Here is a 24,015-nt window from a genome sequence, read left to right on the forward strand (position 1 = left end):
CTCTACGACAAAAGCTTGCAGCGACTGCAACAAACTGAAGCCTGCAGTGAAAAGACCCAGCCGGCGAAAAGAGAGGAGAGGAGAGAGAAAAGGCCGGAAGAGCCAGAGAGTGAAAGGAGGTTAAAGGAGGGAACTAGGCCACATCTGTGTGTGTGTGTGTGTGTGTGTGTGTGTGTGTGTGTCTGTGTCTGTGTCTGTGTGTGTGTGTGTGTCTGTGTGTGTGTCTGTGTGTGTGTGTGTGTGTGTGTGTGTGTGTGTGAGAGAGAGAGAGAGAGAGAGAGTGCAAGAGGGCTCACTCTTTTGTGGCAGACACCAGTTTGGGTGTCATGATGATGTCATCATCTTTTTCTTCCTGCAGACTTTATAAACTTTCCTGTTGTCTGGACGCTGAAACTTGTCCAAAAATGCTCCTTTGTTGGCACTGCATCCACTTTTCTGTTTGGGGTAAATAAATAAATAAATAAGTAATGAAAAAATCAAATCAAATCTTCTGTGCCCAGACTCACATGTATTTTCTAAATTTCACCCATCCTGCTGATCCTGCTAATTATTTCCCAGCTTTGTGCTGCACGTGTTGTGTTGCTCTTCTGCATCTACGTGGCAAGCTTAACGCTGCACGATGCTCACCCTCATCATCATCATCATCATCATCATCATCAACATCATCATCATCAACATCAAGATCATCATCAACAGCATCATCAGCATCATTATTCCAAATATTTTTTTTTTGTTCCGCCCTCCCTCCTTCTCTCCCTCTTTCCCTTCTACCCCCCCCCCCCCCCCCCCGCCGCACGCACACACACACACACACACACACACACAACTCTGTGTTGAGTCAATTCAACCTAAATTCATTCAGCGCAAACCTAATTATTCTATTAGGGGAAGCCATTTACATGCAGGCGGTGGTTTGAGAGAAGAAAAAAAACACAAATGGACTCAACCATCCGTACGTGTGCACACACACACACACACACACACACACGCACTACTGCCTGTGTTACAGCTCTGCTACTATGATGCTCTCGGTTTGTGTGTGTGGGTGTGTACGTGCGTCTACAGTATATTGTGGGAGTCTTTTTTTTTCTCTTCTCTTTTCATCTTTTCTTTGACGTGCTGGCCTCCACTGTGCAGATCCAGTGAGCAGCAGATTGGAGTTGGCAGCCTGGACTTCAGCTAATGCCTTCAGCTGGTCTTTGCCTGATTAAATAATCGCTGATTTAATGCAACTCAGTGCATGTGTCTGTCTGTGTGTGTGCACATGTGTATGTACTGTATCCGCATGTGTGTGTCTGTGTGTGTGTGTGTGTGTGTGTGTGTGTGTGTGTGTGTGTGTGTGTGTGTGTGAATAGCAGGACTGATTTAACTTCCTAAGTGAATTAAAGGTAATTTCATTTTGAAAGACTTTGTTTAAAGAGGCCGCTACTTTTTTTTTTGTTAGATTTGTTTTCCACCGCAGGCTCTACCACTCCGCTCCTCCTGCTCTCCCGTCGACGCACGTTTCCCCCGCTTTTGTTTCCCTCGCCTGCGTCTCCGCCGCTATAATTTGCGGAGCCGGCTTCAAGGATAAGCGCCTCGATGTGGAGGAACGCTCTCTACCTCTCTCTACCTCTCTCTACCTCTCTCTCTCTCTCTTGCGTGCCACTCAGGATGCAATTTTTTTCTTCCTTTTTTTCTTTTTCTCGCAAATGGAGCTTCGCACCACTTCGAGAAACCCTGCGTGTCGACCGTGGACAGTTTCTACAAATTCAAAGCAGGCGGCAGGAGCAAACGGAAAAGCAGGCGCCGCTTTACTTGTCACCTACATGACAAACACACAAACTATTAAAATCCCACCGCCTGTCTTTTGCAACAAAAAAAAAAGAGAAAAAAGGTTCCCAATCAATGTTTTTCTTCCATTGGTTCAAGGCCGGCGGGGGTCGTCAAAAACAGCAGCTTACATCACCGACAATGCGTTCAGGGGCATCAGTAAGACTCGGCCTCATCACTAGACTCATTGAACTCGGCAGAGTGAAGAAACCGAAACAAAAAAATAAATAAAAAAATAAATAATAATAATAATAATAATAATAATAATAATAATAATAATACAGTTCGCAATCTCAGCCCCCCCATGCTCCATTCACACTGCATTTTAATGGAGAAGAAAAAGCCGTGTAAATAGTGTGAACGGCTCCTGTCCTCTCCTGCGTGTCGACGCTTTAATGTTGAACAAACACCGTCGCCACCCCCCTGACATTAAAGTTATGATTTATTAGCGCCTTTCACGAGAGAGAGAGAGAAAAAAAATCAATGAGAAACAACTCGTAACTTTCCCGGCTTCCATTTTTTTTATGGAGCAACGGGCCGGCGTGGTTCGCAAAAGAATTAAACAAATATCATAAAAAAAATAATAAAACCCATAAAAGTCTTGCAAACGAAATTAGAGTCGGAGCAGCTCACGTTGCTCGACAGCACAAAGGGGGGGGGGGGGGGGGGGGGGGGGGACGCAGTGCCACAGAAAATGCGGCTTGTTTTCTCGTCCGGCCCTTTAATGCGTTCTTGCATTAAATCCGCTGCCAAGAGGGAGCAGCGGCGCCGCCGGGAGAGACGGACCGCGCTGATTGCAAAAGTTATTAAACCAATAAATGCTGCTTTATGTGCGGCGCGCCGCTGTGTGCGCGGGCGACCGCCCCGATCCGACTCGCGCCGCCTCCTGCAGCCCCTGCGAGCCTGACAAAAGTTCTGCAAGACCGCTCGCCGCAGGTGGAAACGAGTCGCCGTGTTTTGTAGCGATTGTCAAATTGTGGCGGAGACCTGCAGGTGAATTACTGCCGGCACGTCACGGCTCCGCAGAACAAATCCTCCGGACGGTTCGAGACCGAAGAGAAGGAGAGGGTCGGCATGTCCGTCACAGGAGCAGAATTAAGTTGCTTTATTTTTATTTATTTTTTTTTTTTTAAAGAAAGCTTTACTTCTTATTTATGCACCGTTGGAGAAAAACACATTTAAAGGCAGCAGAGCAAAACAAAAGGAGCAGCAAAGGTTGGTTTCAGTCTCTTCGGCTTTCATGGCAAATAAGTTGTAGCGACTTTGCAGCAGTGTGAAACGAACAAACAAAAACACTCCATTGTAAGTGCCATTTTAAAACGTTTTTTCATAGAGATGCTACTTTGACACCTGTTAGCTTCACGGATGATTTTTAGGAGCTCTTAAAAAGTAGCAAACTTTGCATCCCGAGCTATTAAAAAACTTTATTGGTCGGCTGTAATTTGGCTTGATGAGGCCTGAATTTGCCTCTAATGGACACGTTATTGTGTGCGTGTGTGTGTGTGTGTGTGTGTGTGTGTGTGTGTGTGTGTGTTTAGCCACGCACCTGCGCTGTGTCTGCGTGGGCGTGCGCGCGTGTCAGAGGGCGTTGTCGGCGCTGCTAACTGAACAGTATCATTGGCCCGGAGATAAATCGAAGTCATTAAGACCCTGAGCTGTAATTAGCCCTGGCCCTCCTCCGCAGGCTGAGGTGAGCTGGAGAGGCCAGGTATCAGCAATCCATCAACACACACACACAGTCTGCAGACACACTACTTATGGACAAAACTACCTTCAGACTCACAATCGTGTGTGTGTGTGTGTGTGTGTGTGTGTGTGTGTGTGTGTGTGTGTGTGCACATGCTCACACACATTTTCCAACATCAAGCCAACCAGATAATGATTGAAAAGGAAGAAGGTGATCAAGAGCCAAGTTGTGTGTCCGTCTGTGTGTGTGTGTGTGTGTGTGTGTGTGTGTGTGTGTGTGTGTGTGTGTGTGTGTGTGTGTGTGTGTGTGTGTCGGTTTGTGTGCGATGAGGGGCAGCTGTGGGGCCATATGTGAGTGATTTGAGTGCTCGGAGGGGAACCGAATTTTGATGACAGATGCAGTGTTTGGCTTGCGGCGCTGCACACACTCACTCACTCACACACTCACACACACACACACACACACACACACACACACACACACACACACACCCAGGAAGCATACATCAATCAATCACCTGGCTACGTCTCTCTACATGTGGCGACCGTATGGCGTGTGCAATACACACACAACACACACACACACACACACACACAGTGAGTCAGCGGGCCACTGAGAGGATTTGATGGAAGTGTTCAGCCTGGTGTCGGTGAAACACATGTTTCGACGGGCAGCGTTGGCTCAGGTGTTTATTACACATTTATAAGAGACGTCGCGACGATCTCGTAAGCAGTCGCCACGCCGACTACTGGACTTTGCCCGTCCGTCTTCACGCTGCAGAGCTTCCCTGCGGACAGCAGAAGTAAAAGTGAACAAGAGCCCCGAACGTTGGCAAACATGAGAAAATCTGATTAGTTGGAGAGTTCCAGGTTCGGAGGGGGGGGGCGAAGGTCTCGGAGGGTGATGGAGTGATGAAAGGAGGAGGGGACGAGCGGAGGAGCAGCACTTTTACTTGCGACGCTCGGGAGTCACGGAGGCGTGACGGTGCGGAAACATGAATAAACAATAAGGGTTTATGTCAGTAATTGCTAATCATTAATAAATGATCTTTTGTTGTTGGAGGCTATCACCCGAGGTGCAGACAGTGTATTTTTTGCAGACATTTTAAAGCAGGATTAAATTTGAAAGAAAACAATTTTTGTTTGATCGGCACTGAACTGTAAAGGGAAAAAAAAATCTTTTTTGAAATAAAATAAATAAAAATGTGGAAAAACAACTCCTCTGAGTCAGCGCGTTTCAGCGAAGGAAGGATTTGTCCTTTCTCAACTTTCAAGGGAAAACGTTTGAATCGACACAAAGCGAGCAAAGCAACAAACTAGCCGACTCGGTGCGTTTCCATGAACCTCGGAATCAACTCGAACTTGAAACTGCGAGAAATAGATTTGGCCTAAAATGGAAACAGCTGCTGCTGCTGCTGCTGCTGCTGCTGCTGCTGCTGTTCTGATTGTTGATGAAGCTGCTCAACCACCACCTTTCCTCTTGAAATGACTGGACATGAGTTTTTCTGTTGTTGCATAAGACTTGTGTCAATGTTTTTAAATCAAAATCGAGTCAATATGCCTCATTGAGACTGAGGAGCAGCTGTGACGACTTGACTGGAAAATGGGGAATTCTGGCGGCGAAGCACACATTTTGGGAAGCAACAAGCCTTAGTTGGCGTTTTCAGACCGGGCGGCGAGAGCGCCGACTGGTGGGGCCAGTGGGCGGGGCCTGCGGAGAGGGGGATTCGCGGCGGTCACAGATGAGCTACGGCGTCCTCTCAGGGTCAGAGGAGGTGGCGACGAAGAGGCCCAGAGACTTAATGGGATGGAGAAACGTTGTGATTGGCTCATTACTGTGATGGAGCACATGGCCCCCACCGCTGGCGGCCCTCCTTAACCCCGCCACCTCCCGACGCACACACTGCATTATACATGCACCGCTGCCGGCCTGTGAAATATTGTGTGTGTGTGTGTGTGTGTGTGTGTGTGTGTGTGTGTGTGTGTGTGTGTGTGTGTGTGTGTGTGTGTGTGTGTGTGTGTGTGTGTTGGTGCGGTGAAAGTCGCACACTACCGGCCTAGAGAGTAAAACCCATAAATACCGATAAAAGCTGCGACTCTACAAGGTGATGCTTGTCAGCGGACCGGACAGAATCTCACAGAATAATTCATCTGGCCCAGATTGTTTTTTTGTTTTTTTTTATCAGCGAGGCGCTTTTAGCATTTTTTTTTAATTATTATTTTTTTCTGTAGACGACGGTGTCGTGCGAACACTGCTTTCACGATGTACCTCTGTCGGTTTCCCATCAGCCGTGATAAACGAGCGAGCGTCATACCTCGTCTCGGCCACCGGGGGCCCGTCTGTTCCTCCCTTTTCCTTCTCAACATCTGCCATCTGTTGTTCTCTGACTTTCTTTAGGGGTTGGGTACTATTCTTTTCTTGTTTTTTTTGCTGATAAATTCAGATTTTTCAATACTTTTTTCTGATGCCAGAGGTTTTAAAACCAATTTGAACAACAACAACAACAACAACAAAAATACACTGCAATTACTACACAGGGTCAAATCAGCATTGCAAAATGCAGATTGCCTACAGCATTCTCGTCCTTTGCCGCTACGCTCTTGGCACCAGTGCTGCACTCTGCTTTGTTTTGATCCACCTTCCTGAAGCGGAGCCACTTTACAGTCTTTGGCACGGCGCTATTTCTCACTCGAACGTAAACAGATGTTTGTGAGAATCGGCAGCGACGTTAAATCTTGATTTTTCGCATGATAAATGATTATTGGCTCTCAGACGATAAAAAATGTGCTTTCTTGGATATGGGAATGTGGCACTGAAAAATGACTTCATTTATCGATATCGGAGGGGATCGGTGCATTTTACTCTGTGCCACAAATGTATCACAGTTCGGTGCCCAGCCCGACTCTTTTTTTCCTCCCCACCCTCGGACCCGCTGTTGAGTCTCATCGATCCAGGTATTCAGCTCATGTTTCTGCTTCCCTCTCTCTCTCTCTCTCTCTCTCTCTCTCTCTCTCTCTCTCTCTTGCAGCGGCGCCGAGGCAGCGGCGTCTTCTGCGCCAACTGCCTGACCACCAAGACGTCTCTATGGAGGAAGAACGCTAACGGAGGCTACGTGTGCAACGCCTGCGGCCTCTACCAGAAGCTGCACTCGGTACGAGCGTCTCTCACAATCACGACAAAGAGAGAAGGATATTTTTTTCAAAAGAAAGGAAGCGAGATAGAAGAATTGTGTTGTTAGAGTGAAGTTTATGTAGTGCGATAAATGTATTTCCACACAGACCCCCAAAATGTATTCACTCGTAAAAAGTTGCAGGAAATCATTGTGTGCGTGTGTGTATGTATGTGTGTGTTCTTCCACTGTAATGCAGTCTTTGGTTTTTATCCTCCACGCTTATTAGCGTCCACCCTGCAGGAGTGATTAACGTTTAACACAGGTTGAACGCTGCAGATGTATGTATTTGTCCTGCCGCTCGTGCTGCGGTGATAATAGCGTGGGTGAAGTGCACTTCATGGGGGCCGATGCCGCCAGTTACGGACCGCTGCAGCGCCGCCAGGCAGTTCCGTGGAGTGAGAAATATGATGGAATTAATCATCTCCCACTGTCGGAAGCCTGGGGAAAGTCTATGGAAATCCCAGATTTAATCACCGCATGAATTACAGATGAGATAAAGACCCGGGCTGGAGTTAATACGGCCGCGTGATATTGAGCTTCCTCACCTGAGAAGTGTATTCAGGGAGACGAAATGCACATTTCACACTCGAGCGTGCCCACTTTACTCACGGGTTTACAAAATACTGGGAGGGTTTTGCAAACGCAAAAGTTTGGAGGGGAAAAAAAAACAGAATTTTTTCTCTCTCTTCAAGGCGACTTTAGAAACAATAGAAGGACCCGAAAGGATAAATGTTAGGCCCCTTTCCCACTGGTCAAAGACCCCTTTTAAATCCACTGAGAATGGGCCTTTGGTGGCAGTGGGAAAGACTCACCGACCTGCGTCAAACAACCCGGCAAGCCACCCGGGTTCAAATCGGCTTCAGTCGGCTCGGCTCCGATCGTCTTGCGGTGGGAAAGGGAGACCCGCGAAGACATCGCATCTGTTACCTGCCGCACGTGATGAGGTTGAGCGTTAAGTGTTCAGTCATAATATCGCGGCAGTCGCAGCGTATATCACCTACCGAAGCAAAGACGTTCGATTACGTTCCAACAGCGCTGGAAAACTGTTCACTGTCCTCTGGCTTTTTTACTCGCGAAACGATCGTCGCACGGTGCGAGCCGGCCGGCCGCAGAGGTGCACGCCGCTTCAAGTCTGGCGTGAACCCACCCACAGCCTGGACCCGCTAATTTCAGTGGGAAAATGGCTTTAAGCCACTTAGAAAACGTGCAGGATGCACCGTAAAGACCAAAAACTCCTCCCTCCCATTGCAATTTGCAAACATTTATTGGGAGATTAAAAAAAAAAAAAAATCATCTTGCAAACGAAAGCCCATCCGAAAGATGGAGATTTGCCACCGCAGAGCAAAATATTCAGCTTCGGCTCAGACCCGGCGGTGGTTGTGAGGCAAAAGACGGTGCCAGATGGCTTCCTGAGCAAAAAAGACATCCACATATTGAGTTTCATTGCCGTTTGGAGCAGCCTCTGCTCCTCACCTGCTCACATTCGTTTTCCTCAACTCACCCGGAACGAGGTCGTGGTGACAGCAGGCTCAGCCCGGCCTTCCTGCACCTCCTCCTGGGAGCTCCTCCTAAAGCCTCCCCAGGTCCGGGAGGTGTAATCCCTGCAGCGGGTCCTGGGCCTAACCCGCGACCTTGGATGTACCTCTATGGGGGGTGGGAGGGAGTTGGAGGGAGTTAGGGCGAGGGAGGCGTCCCTGGAGGCATCCTGATCAGATGCTGGAATCACCTGAGTGGGCGCCGGCGGATCCACTCCAAGCTGCCTGCAAGATGTTTTTTTCCGGAGCTCCTCACGTCCGCCGGCGCTGACACGACGCTCAGCGCGCGGAGCTCATTTCATTCAGCGCTTCGCCTGCGCGACCTTGTCCCGGAGGTCACCGGCCAACACTCGGCACCAGGGGCGGTGAGGTGAGGGTTGGGAACGTTGGCGGACCAGTAAATCCCGAGCCCCCCCCCCCTCTCTCCCTCCCTCCCTCCCTCCGTCACCGACAGTCCAGGCCCTGGCTCCTTGAAGAACAGAAGCCCCTGTTTGATGTTTTTTTTCTCTCACAAGCGATGATGACGTTTGTGGCTTCACGGTGTCGCTTCGTGAAGCCTGGCGATGTGACGGAGCAGGTTCACCCCCAACGCCGCGCGGAAACCGCCCAGTACCGTCTCGCACAAAAAAAAGAAAATTCGAGTACGCCTGCAATTTCAGATTCAAAAGTGCAATCTGCTCTATTGTTTGACGGCCGAAGTGAACGGTGTTGAAGCCGATGCGTCACGTTGACGTTTCACAGTACAATACGGCACAGAGAGAAACTAAATCCAGCACGTTGTACATTAGGAGGAATTCCCAGCGCAGTGAGTCACAACCCCTCCAATATGTTGCTGCCAAAGACCTTGCCGAGGTCCGCAGAGCTCCGGTCAGGTCTCACCACCTGCTCCCCCTCCTCCCCTCACACACGCACACACGCACACACACACACACACACACACACACACACACGCACACACACACACTCTTCTCCTCTCCGCTTTTTTTTTTTTTTTTGACAATCTTCTCGACAAGCGTGTTTTACGTGCCGTCATAAAAGTTTTATTCGCTCTGCACACATTATTAGAGGAGATAGCAGCCGGTGAAACACTTCAGAGGTGGAGGGGTGAGGGGGGCGGGGGGGTTGTGAATAAAGAGTGAGAGGAGAGGAGAGGAGATGAGATGAATCGAAGGCGGAGATAATGAAGAGGGGAGGGAGGCCTGCGAGGAGGAGTGGGAGGGGCATCTGGGAGATGTGGGAGGGCGGACGGGGGGGGGCGGCTTCCACTCCCTCACACAAGAAAAAAGAAAATCAGCCGTAAATGGAATCAATAAAGTGCATCAGAGGGTTTAGACGCTCTCCCTCTCCTCTTAATTAGTCCAACACTACCATATATATTCACACACACATATAACATTTTATTTGTTCAATTGCCGCACAGAGTAGTCGAGGAGAAAAATGTGGTCCAGGGACCCCGGCGAGGTCTTTAAGGCTCCTTCAACACCAGATGTATTTTTCACGCTGCCAGAGAGCCGCGCGTGTTTGCCGAGAGACAGACTGAACACTTTAGTCAAACACACACACACACACACACACACACACACGCACACACACAAGCACGCTCAAACCCTGTATGAATTATACGATCAAACACCCGTTTGGAAAACTCAACTTGGCTCGTCAAGAAGTGACTCGGCTCTCTTGGAGTGGCTCCGGGCGAAGGTCCTCGGCCGCCCGCTAATTGGAGGCCAACCGGCTGCTTTAATTGGGCCTTGTGCACAACTCGCCGTAAGTGCAGTAATCTCAGTGGGAGAGAGAGAGAGAGAGAGAGAGAGAGAGAGAGAGAGAGAGAGAGAGAGAGAGAGAGAGAGAGAGAGAGAGAGAGAGAGAGAGAGAGAGAGGAGCTTTCGTCGTCGTCTGGGTTTTTTCTCAACCTTCCTCCCGGACACTCAGCATCCATTTCCTCCTCCAAGTCCCGCCCCCCTTTCGCACACACAAGACATGACGTGTCAAAGGCGGGTTATTATCATAAGCACGGCCACACACACACACACACACACACACACACACACACACACACACACACACACACACACACACTCACACTAATGTGTGCTTTTAATCCTTCTCATCAATGATCTACAGACAAAATGCTGTGACAGTCTTGAAAATGTTTGAGGGGGGAATGACAGTTTTGCACTCGTTTATCACCCTCTGCTTTCAGCTGGCAGGTCGGCGGGTGTTTTGACTCTTTCATCCAATCACACGTCGACTTCTGCAATGGTACCAAGCGCACAGAGAGCTAGCGAGCAAATCGAAAACACAACCAAGAGGCTTCAGACAGAGGACAAAGTAGTTTACTGATGTTTACTGAGAGACCTGAAAATATATACAATCTTCAACAAAAACAAACCGCTGAAATTTGAACGTCTGTTTTTTCTTTCTATTTGTTTTAATCCAACGCCCATGAAAACAAAAGCAAAACAACAGTTGATGATAGTTGCGGCTTTTATTGTCGTCTATGGATGAACCCCTTATCGCACGCGCGCGCGCACACACACACACACACACACACACACACACACACACACACACACACACACACACACATTCACACTATTTAACAACACATAACAACATCAGTATAGACACAGAGCTCAGCGTGAACGAAAACATAAAAAGGTTCACCCCCCTCCCCCCCGCCCGCCCCCCAAGTCTGAGATATTTGCTCCGTTTCTGTTAATCTACCGTCTGCGTCTCACATGCTGAGCACAGCAGAGGATCAATATGTATAATGTACACACACTCACACACACACACACACACACACATTCCATATGGGTACAATTCAAACCAGCCTTGCAGCAGTGAGACTGGGGGAAAAGAGGCTTTTTTGGATTCATTTGGAGTTTTTCTGGCGGATGCTCCGCCGAGGGAACCTTCGCCCTGCGTCCGCAGACGGAAGACTTTAATTAAGACGGTCCTCCGACGGCCAGAGGATAGACGCTCATTACCTTTGAATGTAAACACCTTTAAAGACTCCTGAAGCCCCGCAGGCTGATTTGCTGATTTCTTTTTTGAGTTCCAGAGGGGTAGCAAAAAAACAAATACATGCTACAAACTTAAGTTGTAAGGACTCCCCCTTGTGGTGCAGGCAACAGTTAGTTTCGGGTGCACTTTAGAAGTTATTAGTAGCAGATGAAGTGCAATTTAAAAGTGAAACTAATAATATAGAACTTTGAGCAGTTTCCCGACTCATCGTTAAATTAGCAGCTCATTTGGCGAAACACACACACACAAAAAAAAAGAAACTCCTTTTGAAAAAGATCTCTGACATTGAAATAGAGTAAAAAATAATTGAAGTTAGCTAAATGTGTAAATAATTGTGTTGTTTTGCTAAAAACAGCCACAGACATTCAACTGGATCGATTGCAGAGTGAACCGCGTTTCTCAATGTTCTTCATTTCCTCTCTGTCCCTCTCCCGGCAGACGCCCCGCCCCCTCAACATCATCAAGCAGAACAACGGCGAGCAGATCATCCGGCGGCGAACCCGCAAGCGCCTCAACCCCGACTCGCTGGCGTCGGAGCCGCCGGCGCCAAAGCAGCAGCGCGGCGGCGGCGGCGAGGAGCGGATGAACGGCGAGGAGCCGGAGAGGGGCGGAGCCTCGGCCAAGAGCCTGCAGCAGCAGCAGCAGCAGCCGTCGCCCCGCTCGCGCTCCCCCCGCTCCACACAGGCCTTCCTGGCCAATCAGACGCTGGAGATCCACCGCCGCATGCCGCCGCTCCTGCTGCCCGCCCACGCGCCCTCCCCGCTGGTGGCCGAGGGCAACGGCGGCATGGCGATGGACGGCGGGCTGATGAAGGAGGGCGGTAAGGGCGGAGGAGCAGGAGGAGGAGGCGGGTCGGAGCGAGGGAGTCCCATCGAGAAGTACATGCGTCCGTCCAAACCCTCCAGCTACTCGCCGCCCGGCTCGCCCATCGAGAAGTACCAGTACCCGCTCTTCTCCCTGCCCCTCCCCCTCGCCATCTCGCCCGACCTCGCCCCCGAGTCCGACTGGCTTCGCTTCTGGACCAAGTACAAGATGGCGGCGGCCTCGGGGGTCCCCACCGCTGCCGCCGGGCTGGGGGGCCTTGGCGTCCCCGCTGCTGCCGCCGCCGCTGCCGCCGCCGCCGCCGCCGGGCTGGGGGGCAACGCCCACTACCTGTCGGCCATGCTGGCGCCGGCGCGGCACCACCAGCACCAGCACCAGCAGCAGCAGCAGCAGCAGCAGGGCTACGCGCTGCCCTACTGCGCCTCGCCCTACTCGCCGCTCCCGCCGCCGCCGGCTCCGCCCCACTACCCTCCCCCGCCCCTCTCCAAGACCTCCTCGTCCTCGTCGCTGCTGGAGAACGAGGCGCCGCTGGACCTGGCCATGAGGGGGCGGGACGGCGGCGAGGGCAGGAGGCGGGCGTCGCCGGCCAATCAGCCGAGAGAGTGGGCGGCGGCGGAGGAGAAGGTGGAGGCCGAGGAGAAAGAGGTGGAGGAGGTGGAGGAGGTCCAGGAGAAGGCGGAGAAGACGAGCCGCTCGACGGCCGAGGCGTCCACGCAGGACGAGCCGTCCCACCGCTGCGTCCACTGCGGGATCTACTTCCTGGACGAGGTCATGTACGCGCTGCACGTCAGCTGCCACGGCGAGCAGGACCCCTACCAGTGCGGCTTCTGCCTGCACGTGTGCGCCGACCGCTACGACTTCACCACGCACATCCAGCGGGGGCTGCACAGGCACGGCCACAAGGCGGCGCCGAGTGCGGCGACGGAGAACGGCGCCCAGGACGACGACGACCTCGCCGCTCCCTCCGCCGAGGTGAGCGAGAACCACGAGGCGGGCCGGGAGGTCCGAGAGGACAGCGGCGGTGAGAACCAAGCGAGCGGCGGCGAGGAAGGAGCGGGCGACGGCGAGGAAGGAGCGGGCGGAGTCGAGGAAGGAGCGGATGGAGACCTCGGAGAGGAAGAGGAGGGGGAGAAAGAGGAAGGGGGTGAGGAGGGGGCGGGGCAGACGGCAGAGAGGATGGAGTCGTCTGAGGGCGGCGACGAGGTCGCCGAGCCCCAAAACTCCAGAAGCGACTCGGAGAGCAACTAATCCCACGTCTCTGACGAGGCCGTTACTCCCCCCCTCCCTCCCTACCCCCTCCCCTGGATGAAATAAGCTGCCTCGTCTCTACGGAGTTTCCCGGAGGCGGAGCTCACATCACGACGGGCCATTCCTGGGCACTAAACGGAACACATCCTCATGCTGGAAGCACTCGGCTGTCAAAGTTGGTCAGAGCTCACCGCAGGATCCCGAGGAGGAAACAACTGCTGCTGCTGCTGCTGCAAGGGAGGAGGGGGAGGGGGAGGAGCCTGAGTGACAGTCACTCGGGTGGTTGGGGGGGGGGGGGGGTAGGTCGCGGCTCAGATCACCTTTCAACAAGACAAAATGAAATGAAAGAAGAAGAAAAAGATAAAAGGAGCCACTTGGCGCTGCTTTCCTGACGAGAGGGTTCAGAGAGTCAGCGGAAAGTCGGACTGCTGCTCTCAGTTTGGGTCGGAGAGCTCAGCACTTGCACAGCCACCATACAGCCAAGCAAAAAAATAAATAAATAAATAAAAAGGAGAAGAAGAAAAGAAAGTTGGAATGAAAACACTTGAACTGAGGAGAGCTGAGCTGGTGTGGGATCCGTCTTGCTAAACTCAAACTTGTCTATTGCATCTTTTTGTTTTGGTTTTTTTTCTTGGTTTTGTTTTTGGTTTTTTCCCCTCGGTACCACAGGAAACATCTTAGTTGCTGTGCAAAAAAAACTAAACCAAAACTCTTCAAAAGCTGGTCAGCGTTAAAACCAGTTTGTTCCAGTTCAGCTGTTTGGCTTTTTTTTTGTTTGTTTGTCTTTACCTTGGTACAAAAGAATCTGTAGTTTTGTTGTGTGTTTTTTTTTTTTTTTTTTTTTTTTGTCGTTGTTGTCGTCGTTGTTGTTTCTCTCCAGACTCTTTCAAAAATCCGTGCAAAATTCAGACCCCCAATGGGAGACGTGCCGGGGTTTGAATTCAGCCGCGACTCTTTCGAACCAGTCCCGGCTGGTTTGTCAACCGGAGTGAATCCGGAGCGAAGTGTTCTCTTCGTCCGTTTGGATGGAACCAAGTGACTTTATTTTCTACCCTCCTCCGTGCCATGATACTAGCTACGTGCCTGGCTGCCTGCCTAATAGAACAACCATCTATTAACCCGCTTAACATTTATACTATTAAAAATGATGACGATAATGATGATGATGATGATGATGATAATGATGATGATGATGATGGTAAAAAATAATTATCATGTCATAGTACAAAACATGCAATTTGCTACATTTTCCTATATATAATATGTTATTTTGTAAAGATGAGCAATGCTTCTTTTTGCAGGAAGAAAGGTACTATATATATATATAAATATAAATATAAATTAGTCTATATGAGTTTATTGTTTGTTTTTCAACTGTCTGTTCTTTGTGTTCTCATGGAGATTTGTTACGTTGATGAGAGCTGTCTGACAGAAACGGTACAGCTAAAAAGAAAAAGAAACAAGAAGAAGAAGAAGAAGAAGTGGGTTTTTGTGTGTATTTTGTTTAATTACCTTTTTGTCTAAGAATCAACGTCTGTGTCCGTCCCCAAAACAATAATGTAAAGTAATGAAGGCTCGCGCTCGATATTTCAGTCCTCAGGGGTCACACGTGTTGCACACCAACCCACCTGTTTCAAAGCATGTGACACATCTGCTTTTTTTTTTGTTTTGTTTTTGTTCCTGCTTTTTGTTCCTGGTCTCCTGATGATCACGTGTTGTCATGATCGTGTGTGTGCTATCGTGTTAATGTCTTAAACAGGTGGACATGGCCTTAATACAGAACTGTCTGTAGGGTTTATCTTCAGTTTACACGGTTTTATGGAGAGACTCTCGTTGAAAGGGAAGCCAAATCCCTGCGTTTTCAGCATGAACGGATCCACGTTTGGGGTCGAATGTCTTTGCCGGTGGTCCAAACAGAGTCTCCAGAACTTCAAACCTACAGTGTTCTCTCTCTTTCTTTTTTTTGTTGTCAGATCTAGCTCATATTCCCAGAGGGTTCGGTAGGTTACCTCGATGTAGCACGTTAGCTCGTTTTGCAGATGTCTGCAAAAGCAAAAGGAGTTTACTTTGGGTACCGTCAGCAGCAAAGCAGCCCTGAAGAGAACGACACAGTTCAGAACGCAACCCGGCCTCTCTTCTCTTCAGATCAGCTTCTTTTTCATTTTCTCTTTTCTCACTTTTTCGCTCTCGCTGTTTATTTTTTCATCTGTGGCGCGAACGCCGTGCGGGTCTCTGGCGAATCGGCGTTAACGGGGCGACGACTTCAGCCCATCCGCCACATAATCCAGTCTCTTTGCTGCATTAGTTTCTAGAAAACAACAAACAAACAAAAAAAAGACCTTAATTCACCGAGGGATTCCTGTGGGGGGGAGTAATAATAGGCCCAAAAAGAATTGTGTGAAAGAATGAGACAGAAAAAGTATTTTTCTATGCCTCTTATTCAAAAGACATGAATGAAAAAAAAAAGTTTTCCACTCAGTGCCTGATAACTTGTACAGTTTTCTTTCGCTAAAACGTCTGTTTTTCTCTTATCAACTGGATGTGAAACTTTGAGTTAGCTTGCGTTCTAGTTCACCGCCACTCCTCCTCCCCCTACCCCCCCCCACCCCCCTCCTCCTCCCTGACGCTAACGGGGGTCGTCCACTGGGGGGGCGGCAGCGACGAGTCTCGGGGTAAGCCAGGCTCCTCCCCCTTTGTGCACGAGCGCTCACTACTCCCGTCAGATGCGTGTTGTGTTGTGTTGTGTTGTGTTGTGTTGTGTTGTGTTGTGTTGTGTTGTTTCAGAGGTCTAATGCGGCCGCGGCCGCCGATATCGCGATCAAAGTGTCCGTAGGGACCCAGCAGCGGGAAACAAGTCCAGCAAAAGCAGGATCTGAAAACAAAAACCTTCCTTAACGTCACAACCTGCACTTGAAAAACACTACGACGCCTTTTCAAACTGTGGACCAGATAATTACGCCTCGTGCTGCAAGTCTGCAGACAATCATGACTGAGTTGGCTCCTCACTGCTGCTGCCACGGCGCAACAGCTGGGGGCGGGGCCAACACTTTTAATGCGGCCTGCATAAACGACGACTCCTGTATTCAACGGTTACATCAAGGTTCATCACCAATTTCATTTTACTCAAACTTTTATCGTAAGTTCCGCGAAAAGTTGGCGACGCAGCCAAACATTGACAGTTTAACTTTGGTCAAAGTTTGTTTGTTTGTTAAAAAGACAACGTATGTTTACATTTCGAATGTAGCAAAATAATAATAATAATAATAATAATAATAATAATCATGTTTTTTTCGGTCGAACAGAGAGCAGGAGCGACAGATTCTTGAATCCCCTGAAGCTTTTTCCATCCTCTTCCCGCTGTCCTTCCCACCTGCTTCCCTCCTTCCTTTTCTCATCACGCTCTTCTTCTGTCCTGTCCTCTAAGCTCTCCATCACCTCCCCACCTCGCTCGTTAAAACAGCCATGACGTGTCGGGAAGAGGTTGTCAGAGAAGCGGGCTTCCTCCACGCCCACAAAGACTCCATTTGAGTTCGGTTAAGTTCCTCCGTGGGCCACAGCTTTGAGTTTGAGACAACCCTCCCCAGATATTCCCTCTCTCAATTCTTGTGTCTTCCGTTGTTTTTCTTTCTTTCTTTGACAGGAATGACTGTAAACTCAAATAATATCAGATGCCATAACACAATCTTTTAAATGTGGAAATACGGACGTTGAAAAGGCGGAATCAAGCACGTCCGTGATGCTTGTTGGCCTTTTCTTTCCCTGCTGTGATTTGCCAAACCTGGTGTTTGATGGACCTCCGAGGGTTCCTGGTGGAGTCACGAGTCTCAAAAAAACAAAAAGCCTTTGACAGGAAAGGAAACTTTGCTTGTGCACATCATCATTATTATTTTTTATTTTTGTCGGAACTGTCCGCTCCCCACAGAACTCCCCCCAGTGTGGAGACGCCTCTCCTCTCCGGGTCGTGTGACGATACGGCGAGTCTGAAAGATGCTCGCGGCATCAGTCGGGGGGGCAGTTTCAGCCGTCACTCATGTTTCAGGATAGGATTTGACTTTTTTGTTGTTGCTATTGTTGTTGTAACACCAGCGTTTACATTTAAGTGTTCTCTTCTTCTTTTTTTTGTCTTTGTTGGAATGTGTTATAGGAAAAGATGCTGTTGCTTGCACTCCATTTATTATGTTCTTATTGCCAAGGAAGGGACGACGCGCACACACACACACACACACACACACACACACACACACACACGCACATACGCACAGAGACGCACACACACACATACCTACATACATGCAGAGACACCAGCAATGGTACGGATTGAGTGTACATTATGGGATGTACAGTGTTATACTTGGCAGACGTGGAAGCTAAAGGCCAGTTTAATAATGGCCAGACACGCACACACACACACACACACACAAACACATACACACAAACTATGTACATTTAACCAATATATTGTTGTAGGATTACTTTTTATTCAGTCGAATGGCCTTGATAGAAATTCTTTTGTTCTAGTTTATTTTCTTCCTCATGTTGTATTTTATTCTGCTACCTTTCTGTACTTTATTGTTTGTAGGTTTCATTTCATGCAAAAACAAACACACACACACACACACACACACACACACATAAAACTATATTTCAACATATTTTGACAGCCAAGAAAAAGTTTGTTACACAGCTAAACTTGAAGAATAATGTTGACGACGAGGATGACGATGATAATAATTAATAAAAGTAATAACAAACCAACCACGCTGCGTCTGTCTTGTGTTTCGCTCCAGGTGGCTGCTCAGCTCCGCACCAAGTCAGGACATTTTCTGACCCTGTTGCAGATATGCAGCGGAGACGCAAAAAAAAGTTCCTCCATCCTGCTAACATGCCCCATGCTGTGTTCTCTGAAATGTAGCCGGAGGCTCGACAGGCTTTGCGCCGCAGCTTGACTTTTATTTTTTTTATTATTTATTTTTTTTACTGCTGTCCTTTTTATCTCCAGATAAAAGAATCCGAATATTAATACTATGAAACTTATTTCAAGCATGTGACGTGAACCTTGAATGGAAAAAAAAAATGTGCTGATGCAGCAGGCTCACATGTTTTCCCTCCACTGTTTGAAAGTTTTCGGGGGTTTAATTTGATAGATACATGAGATTTTTTATATGTAAAGTAAGTTAGCACTTTGTTGCCAAAGTTTCCCACTTTTTTTTTTTTTTTATTCCATTTCTGCTCCATGATCGCCACTTTGTTCCAGGAGATCAGTGGGCTTGTGACCTGCTGGTCATTGCTCAAAGGACCTCAGCAGCAGCAGCAGCAGCAGCTTCCTCTCCGGCCGCTGGCAGGTCAGCGTGTCAGCTTCACACACAACACCAAACATGTTGATGTAACATGTTTTTTTTTTTTTCAGCTGACCTCGTCCACACATCCCTCACCATGCCGACAGCAAAATCACTGAAATGGTAAAATCGGAGCACGCAATTCCCCCCACCCACAAAAAAAAAAATAAAAAAAAGTTTTCTTCTCACATTAATGTGCTTGCAGTGCCTCATTAAGTGAACTCGGCTACGCTGGCGCTAGCAGGTGAACCTGAGGCCCACTCTTTACTCTTTACGATGCCTGCTTTGCAAATTTGATGTTTCAGCGGCTTTCCTTCAACTCGGACAAACTTCATCAGCAGCCACGGCGTCCTCGGCGACACGATTTAGTCATATTATCTTTGCCTTTATTAGCGGATATGCATTTATATGTGGGTATGTGCGTGTTTATAATCTGGTCATTGATTTGAATTGATTAAGTTGGCGTAATTCGCTGGCTGTGAAATGACTGGCGCATCATTTGAATGTGTGTGTTTGCTTGTGCAGGCTTGTGTGTGTGTGTGTGTGTGTGTGTGCGAACGAGCGTGCATGTGCTGGCGAGGGCGCAATGATTGGGCCACAGAAAAGCGGGCATCAGACTGGAATATTAAGCACCCTGGTGTCTACTGGAGAGGTCAGCGCACAGACGCCAGCGTGCAGCTGCACATAATTATGAACCTGTTCAAGGCGAGAAAAGAAAGAAATTCATCGGAAGAATTAAGGCGAGGCGGGGGGGAAACAAAAGAGGGTTGGGGGGGGAGGACAGAGTCATTTCTAAAGTCCGGGGGGTTGTTAGCAAAGAGAGGGGGAGACGCATCAGGTGGAAATATGTACATGAGCAAGGCAGCCGGCGCTTCCACCACTGCACTCGGCACATCTCTGCATTCACTGTCGGCCGCCAATCTGCCTGTCTGCCTGTTGGTCTGTCTGCCTGTCTGCCTTGCTGTTCAAACATCTCACTCACATCATTTCTATTTATTTCAGTTTCATTATTATGTATGAGTTACCTATGATGTTGACAGAGTGTGTGTCCTAGTTTGCAGATCCTTGTGCATGATGTAACACATTCTTTGCCGCTGTCATGGTTTCATGTGTTTGCTACTTGGGGACACATGCAGATAGACGGATGGATATGTGGATGGATGGATAGACGGACACACGGGGAGATGCACTGACGCAAAGATGGACAGACAGACAGACAGACAGACAGGGGGGGAGATGATAGGAGGCCAGACAGACAGAGAGACAGACGGGTGATGAAAACGGAAAGAGAGATGGACTAAGGAGGTGCAGATCGATGAGTCATGGGTGGATAGAAAGATATATGCTAGATAGATAGATAGTTAGATAGATAGATAGATAGATAGATAGATAGATAGATAGATAGATAGGTGGATAGTTAGATAGATAGTTAGATAGGTGGATAGTTAGATAGATAGGTAGGTAGATAGATAGATAGATAGATAGATAGATAGATAGATAGTTAGATAGATAGATAGATGGATAGATAGATAGTTAGATAGATAGATAGATGGATAGTTAGATAGATAGTTAGATAGATAGATAGATGGATAGTTAGATAGTTAGATAGATAGATAGATAGATAGATAGATAGATGGACGACCTGCACAAAAGTGGGTGTTGTTATTAAATCAATCATCCACTGGAAAATGAGCCGCTGTGTTTGCTTGCTGCTGGAGGATGTGTGAGTGTCTCGGTCCCTGGGCGACCGCCTGCTGCTGAAAGCATAATTACAGCTCTGTGTCGCCGCAGCGTGTCAGCTGTGCATCATCAGGCTCGCAGCAAGGGTCGCCTCTGAGGGGCTTCAGGTGAGATCTTTGCTTTTTTTCACCCCCCCCGCCCCCACCCCCACCCCCGTTCTCCACCCCACAGCATCGTCAGTGGTCTCCTCTTTGTGATGTCACAAAGGGCACAGCACCTCTCCCTGACCACCTGGTTTGTGTCGTCTTCCCAACACATGGCAGTTCAGACACAGTGTCAGTTTAAGAAGCAACAGCAACTTCCTGTTTTATTTTTTTCACAAGGCTGCAAACACAGGGCTAAATCCTTTTTTTTTTTTCCACCTGGGAGCTAATGGATTTTTGGTGTGAGTAATTACCGTAGCAGGCTTGAATCCTTCCACCTCACAAAACAGACTGCTTTCACTGAAGATGTGCATATTAAAAAAATAAAAAAGCTTCAAATGCATCAGGCAATTTCCATAAAATGTTCTCAAACACCTGGGTGTCGCTTTAAAATGCATCTGCTGAGTGCTGCTTTCGGTTTGTGGAGTGCATACACACACACACACACACACACACACACACACACACACACACACACACACACACACACACACAGCTTTTCCTTGCCCCGTCCTTCACACAAAATTGTGGAACGTATTAATAATTCTGGTATTAATAAGTTCTCTTCTTAAAAAAAAATAGACAAACAGATAGAGCTTTGTGTCTTTTGTGTGCATAATAATATTTATATATTTAATATTATTTGTGTGGGAAAAAAAACAAAACTATTTTTTTTCTCCCCTACCGCTCCCCCTTGGCACAACCATCGCTGCTTTAATTCTCTCTGTCGGACATTAAAAATTCATATTGGGGCAACAGTCACAATAAGAACTTGCTCACATTCTGTTTCATCTTCGCTCATCGACGACTTCATCCGTGTTGCACTCCGGCTCGTTTTATTTTGATTTTTTTTTTTCCCGCGCCGTGCAGTTTCTCCTTGTCTCTCTGCATTGTATATTAAACTTTAATATTGCCTCTGATGTGTGTGTGTGTGTGTGTGTGTGTGTGTGCGCGCGCGTGTGTGTGTGTTTTGAAAGCGAGAGCGAGCGAGATAGAGAAGAAATAGTTTTCCCCAGCCTCGCCATGCATCTTTCAAACTGGCTGCCTTCCTTCAGATTGTGCCTGTGCGACTGGGCCCTAATGCGTGCTCACGCAGCATCAATGAGTCTGTTCCCTTCTGCTCTATTATTTCCCACAGTGTCAGAACCCCCGGTCCAATCATTCGTCTGCACACACAGCCGTGTCTCCCCCACCCTCAAACAATTGGAATTTGATCAAATATTGGCGACTGATGTGTCTCCACGCCGTCCTCTAGCGCGCTCAGAATTGGAGTGATTAGGCGCGACAGCGGTGCGAAAACAAAAACAGGACGCGCCGTGCATCCCCGATGGCGGCTGCGCAGTCGGCCCTCCCCCGCCGTCCCAGTCAAACGGGGCCTCCCTCCGCATCTTTTTAGGAAGGCGACTGGCATAGATTTTTGCCGGGATTTAGGTTGCTGCTCCCGAGAAACAAAGCTTCGCGGGACAAAGAGTTGTTTTGCAAGGTGGAAAATTTGGGTTCTGACCGTTGCACAAAATGAACGTTGCAGAGGCAGCGGCAAAATGTGGCGGAGAAAAACCTCATGGCCTAATTTGAAGGAAGAGCAGTTAGAAGCAAGTCAGATGTCAGGCAGCAGAAGATAATAGAAGAATAGAGCGATAGATGGTGGGAGGGAGGGACCAATTATAGATGAAATCTGGCAAAAAGGTTTTTCTGTGTTGCCTTCTATTGTTGATACTCGCTCTAAGTTTGGGGACTTGCTTCAAAAAAAAATGATTGCAGCGGTTATGTAAAAGTCCTAAAAAAGAGAGCGAAGGGGAATTATTTGTTATTATAAAGAGAATGAATGAGGGATGGAATGTTTGCTCCGCCTTAACTCTCTCTCTCGATTTAATTTCCCCTCGCACGCTCGTGTGCCTTCGACCACGCCGAGTGGAAAACGAAGCCATTTGCCACAAACTGCAACTGGTGGCAATTTCATTTCTTCCTCACCCCATTCAAAACTCATTCATTTCCTCAATGACCATCTCAATAGTCAGTATACATCTGTGCCTGCCGACACTCTGGCGGCTTGCGACACATTGAAATGGGATAAGTCAGGAGTGATGGAGGTCCTCCGGCCCACTGGGGAGGACGCCTATCGAATGGTTCAAAGTTTATTTTCTCATCGTTGGCTCGACCACGACCACCATGTGGGAACACCGCCCCCTGGAATGAAGAATTATCATTTTGTCGCTTCTGAATTGTGAGTCAGTCTGGTCGGGCCAGGGTTCGCGCAGGGTTGTGGCCCCGACTGGTGAAAAAGTTCTTCAGCTCAGGAATCAATAAAATATTGTTGACTACGCAAATCAGTTTCTTGTGTTTGCTGAATTCTTGACTGTACCAGGATTACTTTTTGACTTACAATTCTGTCTTACTTTGAAGGTCCTCACCCCGGTTGACCCTCGCTGTGAATTTATCACGCTTTGTGTGCACTGCGGATGGATTGTGCTTTGTGTTCTCCTTTGTCCCTCCTCGTAGAAGAAGTCGTGGAGCGCCACTTGCCCCTCCCCACCACCACCACCACCACCACCCGCTCTGCTGCACGGCAACTAGCCTGCCTCCCTGCCCGCCCTCCCTCCACGCCTGCGTGCTCTCTCGCCAGTCCTTTCATCTTTGCACTCTTTGGATTTTCTGCTGTACCTGTTCTGACAGATTTCCATGTTTTCCCCTACAGTCCCCCTTTGACCCGGAGAGTTTTCTTTGGCCCAATAAATCTTTAACTCAAAGCTGCTATGCCTGCAGCGCCAACACGTGTTCCAGAATCTGTTGCTGTAGGTTGCCACCCCGGCGTCCACCGCTGCTAAATCGCTCCTGCTTTCTCGGTAACTCACAGAAAAATAGTTTACTCAACGATCACAAACACCTCCGACGATTTCCTCGGGAGCGGCCGAATATGTTAAGCAGAGCCCGCAGAAGCACGGATTCATCAACCTCGGGCACTATCTTGATTGTAGTGTTTACAGGGGTCAAAAGAGCACCGTCTCTCCAACGCGCATCTCCACATGAATTAGAGTGGCGTATCACTCCATCGCCGCAATGCTGCGTGCCGTTCTCTGGGATGAAACACGGGGGTCAGAGTCTGTTGACCTCTGAGTGATGAAGCTAAGCATGTTTTTATATGAACTGAATGGGAATAATGGGGGAATGTGGGTTGCGAAGTCTTAAAAGCTTGCCGGTAAATTATCATTTATTGTTGCTGCACAGGTTTCTGCTGCGGTTCGGTTCCAGACGAAATTGGGGCGGCAAAAAAAGACAAAAGTGCGCTCAGAAGAAGAGAATAAGAAAAAGAGGAGAAGGTGATGACATCTTCCACCTCGCCTCTCCTCGCCACCCTTCTCCTCAGCCATCCATTATTCAGCATACCTCCAGGTCAAACTCTCAGTATCACCCTCTTCTCCTCGATACTGAGCCTCCCACTTCTGTTTCCACGCTCTGTCTCTCTCCTCTCTCCTGCTCTCCGTCACCCTCT

General features: G+C 48.6%; 1 protein-coding gene and 1 long non-coding RNA gene across 2 annotated transcripts in view; both read left to right on the forward strand.

Moving 5' to 3' along the window:
- Positions 1–14,650, forward strand: part of trps1 (trichorhinophalangeal syndrome I) — a 100,721-nt gene extending 86,071 nt beyond the window's left edge. Inside the window, exons 10-11 of the mRNA XM_076051674.1 lie at positions 6,528–6,650; positions 11,675–14,650. Of these exons, the coding sequence (XP_075907789.1) occupies positions 6,528–6,650; positions 11,675–13,306 (1,755 nt within the window). The 3' untranslated portion in view covers positions 13,307–14,650. The remainder of the gene's footprint in view (positions 1–6,527; positions 6,651–11,674) is intronic.
- Positions 14,651–15,975: 1,325 nt separating this feature from the next.
- On the forward strand, positions 15,976–18,061 carry LOC142905158 (uncharacterized). The gene is made up of 2 exons (XR_012929504.1): positions 15,976–16,060; positions 16,091–18,061. It is a non-coding gene; the product is annotated as an uncharacterized LOC142905158 (long non-coding RNA).
- Positions 18,062–24,015: the final 5,954 nt, after the last annotated feature.

This window comes from Nelusetta ayraudi, unplaced genomic scaffold (genome assembly GCF_046127955.1).
Source record: "Nelusetta ayraudi isolate G7.1 ecotype Tasmania unplaced genomic scaffold, CSIRO-AGI_Nayr_v1 ptg000135l, whole genome shotgun sequence".
NCBI classification, from domain to species: domain Eukaryota; kingdom Metazoa; phylum Chordata; class Actinopteri; order Tetraodontiformes; family Monacanthidae; genus Nelusetta; species Nelusetta ayraudi.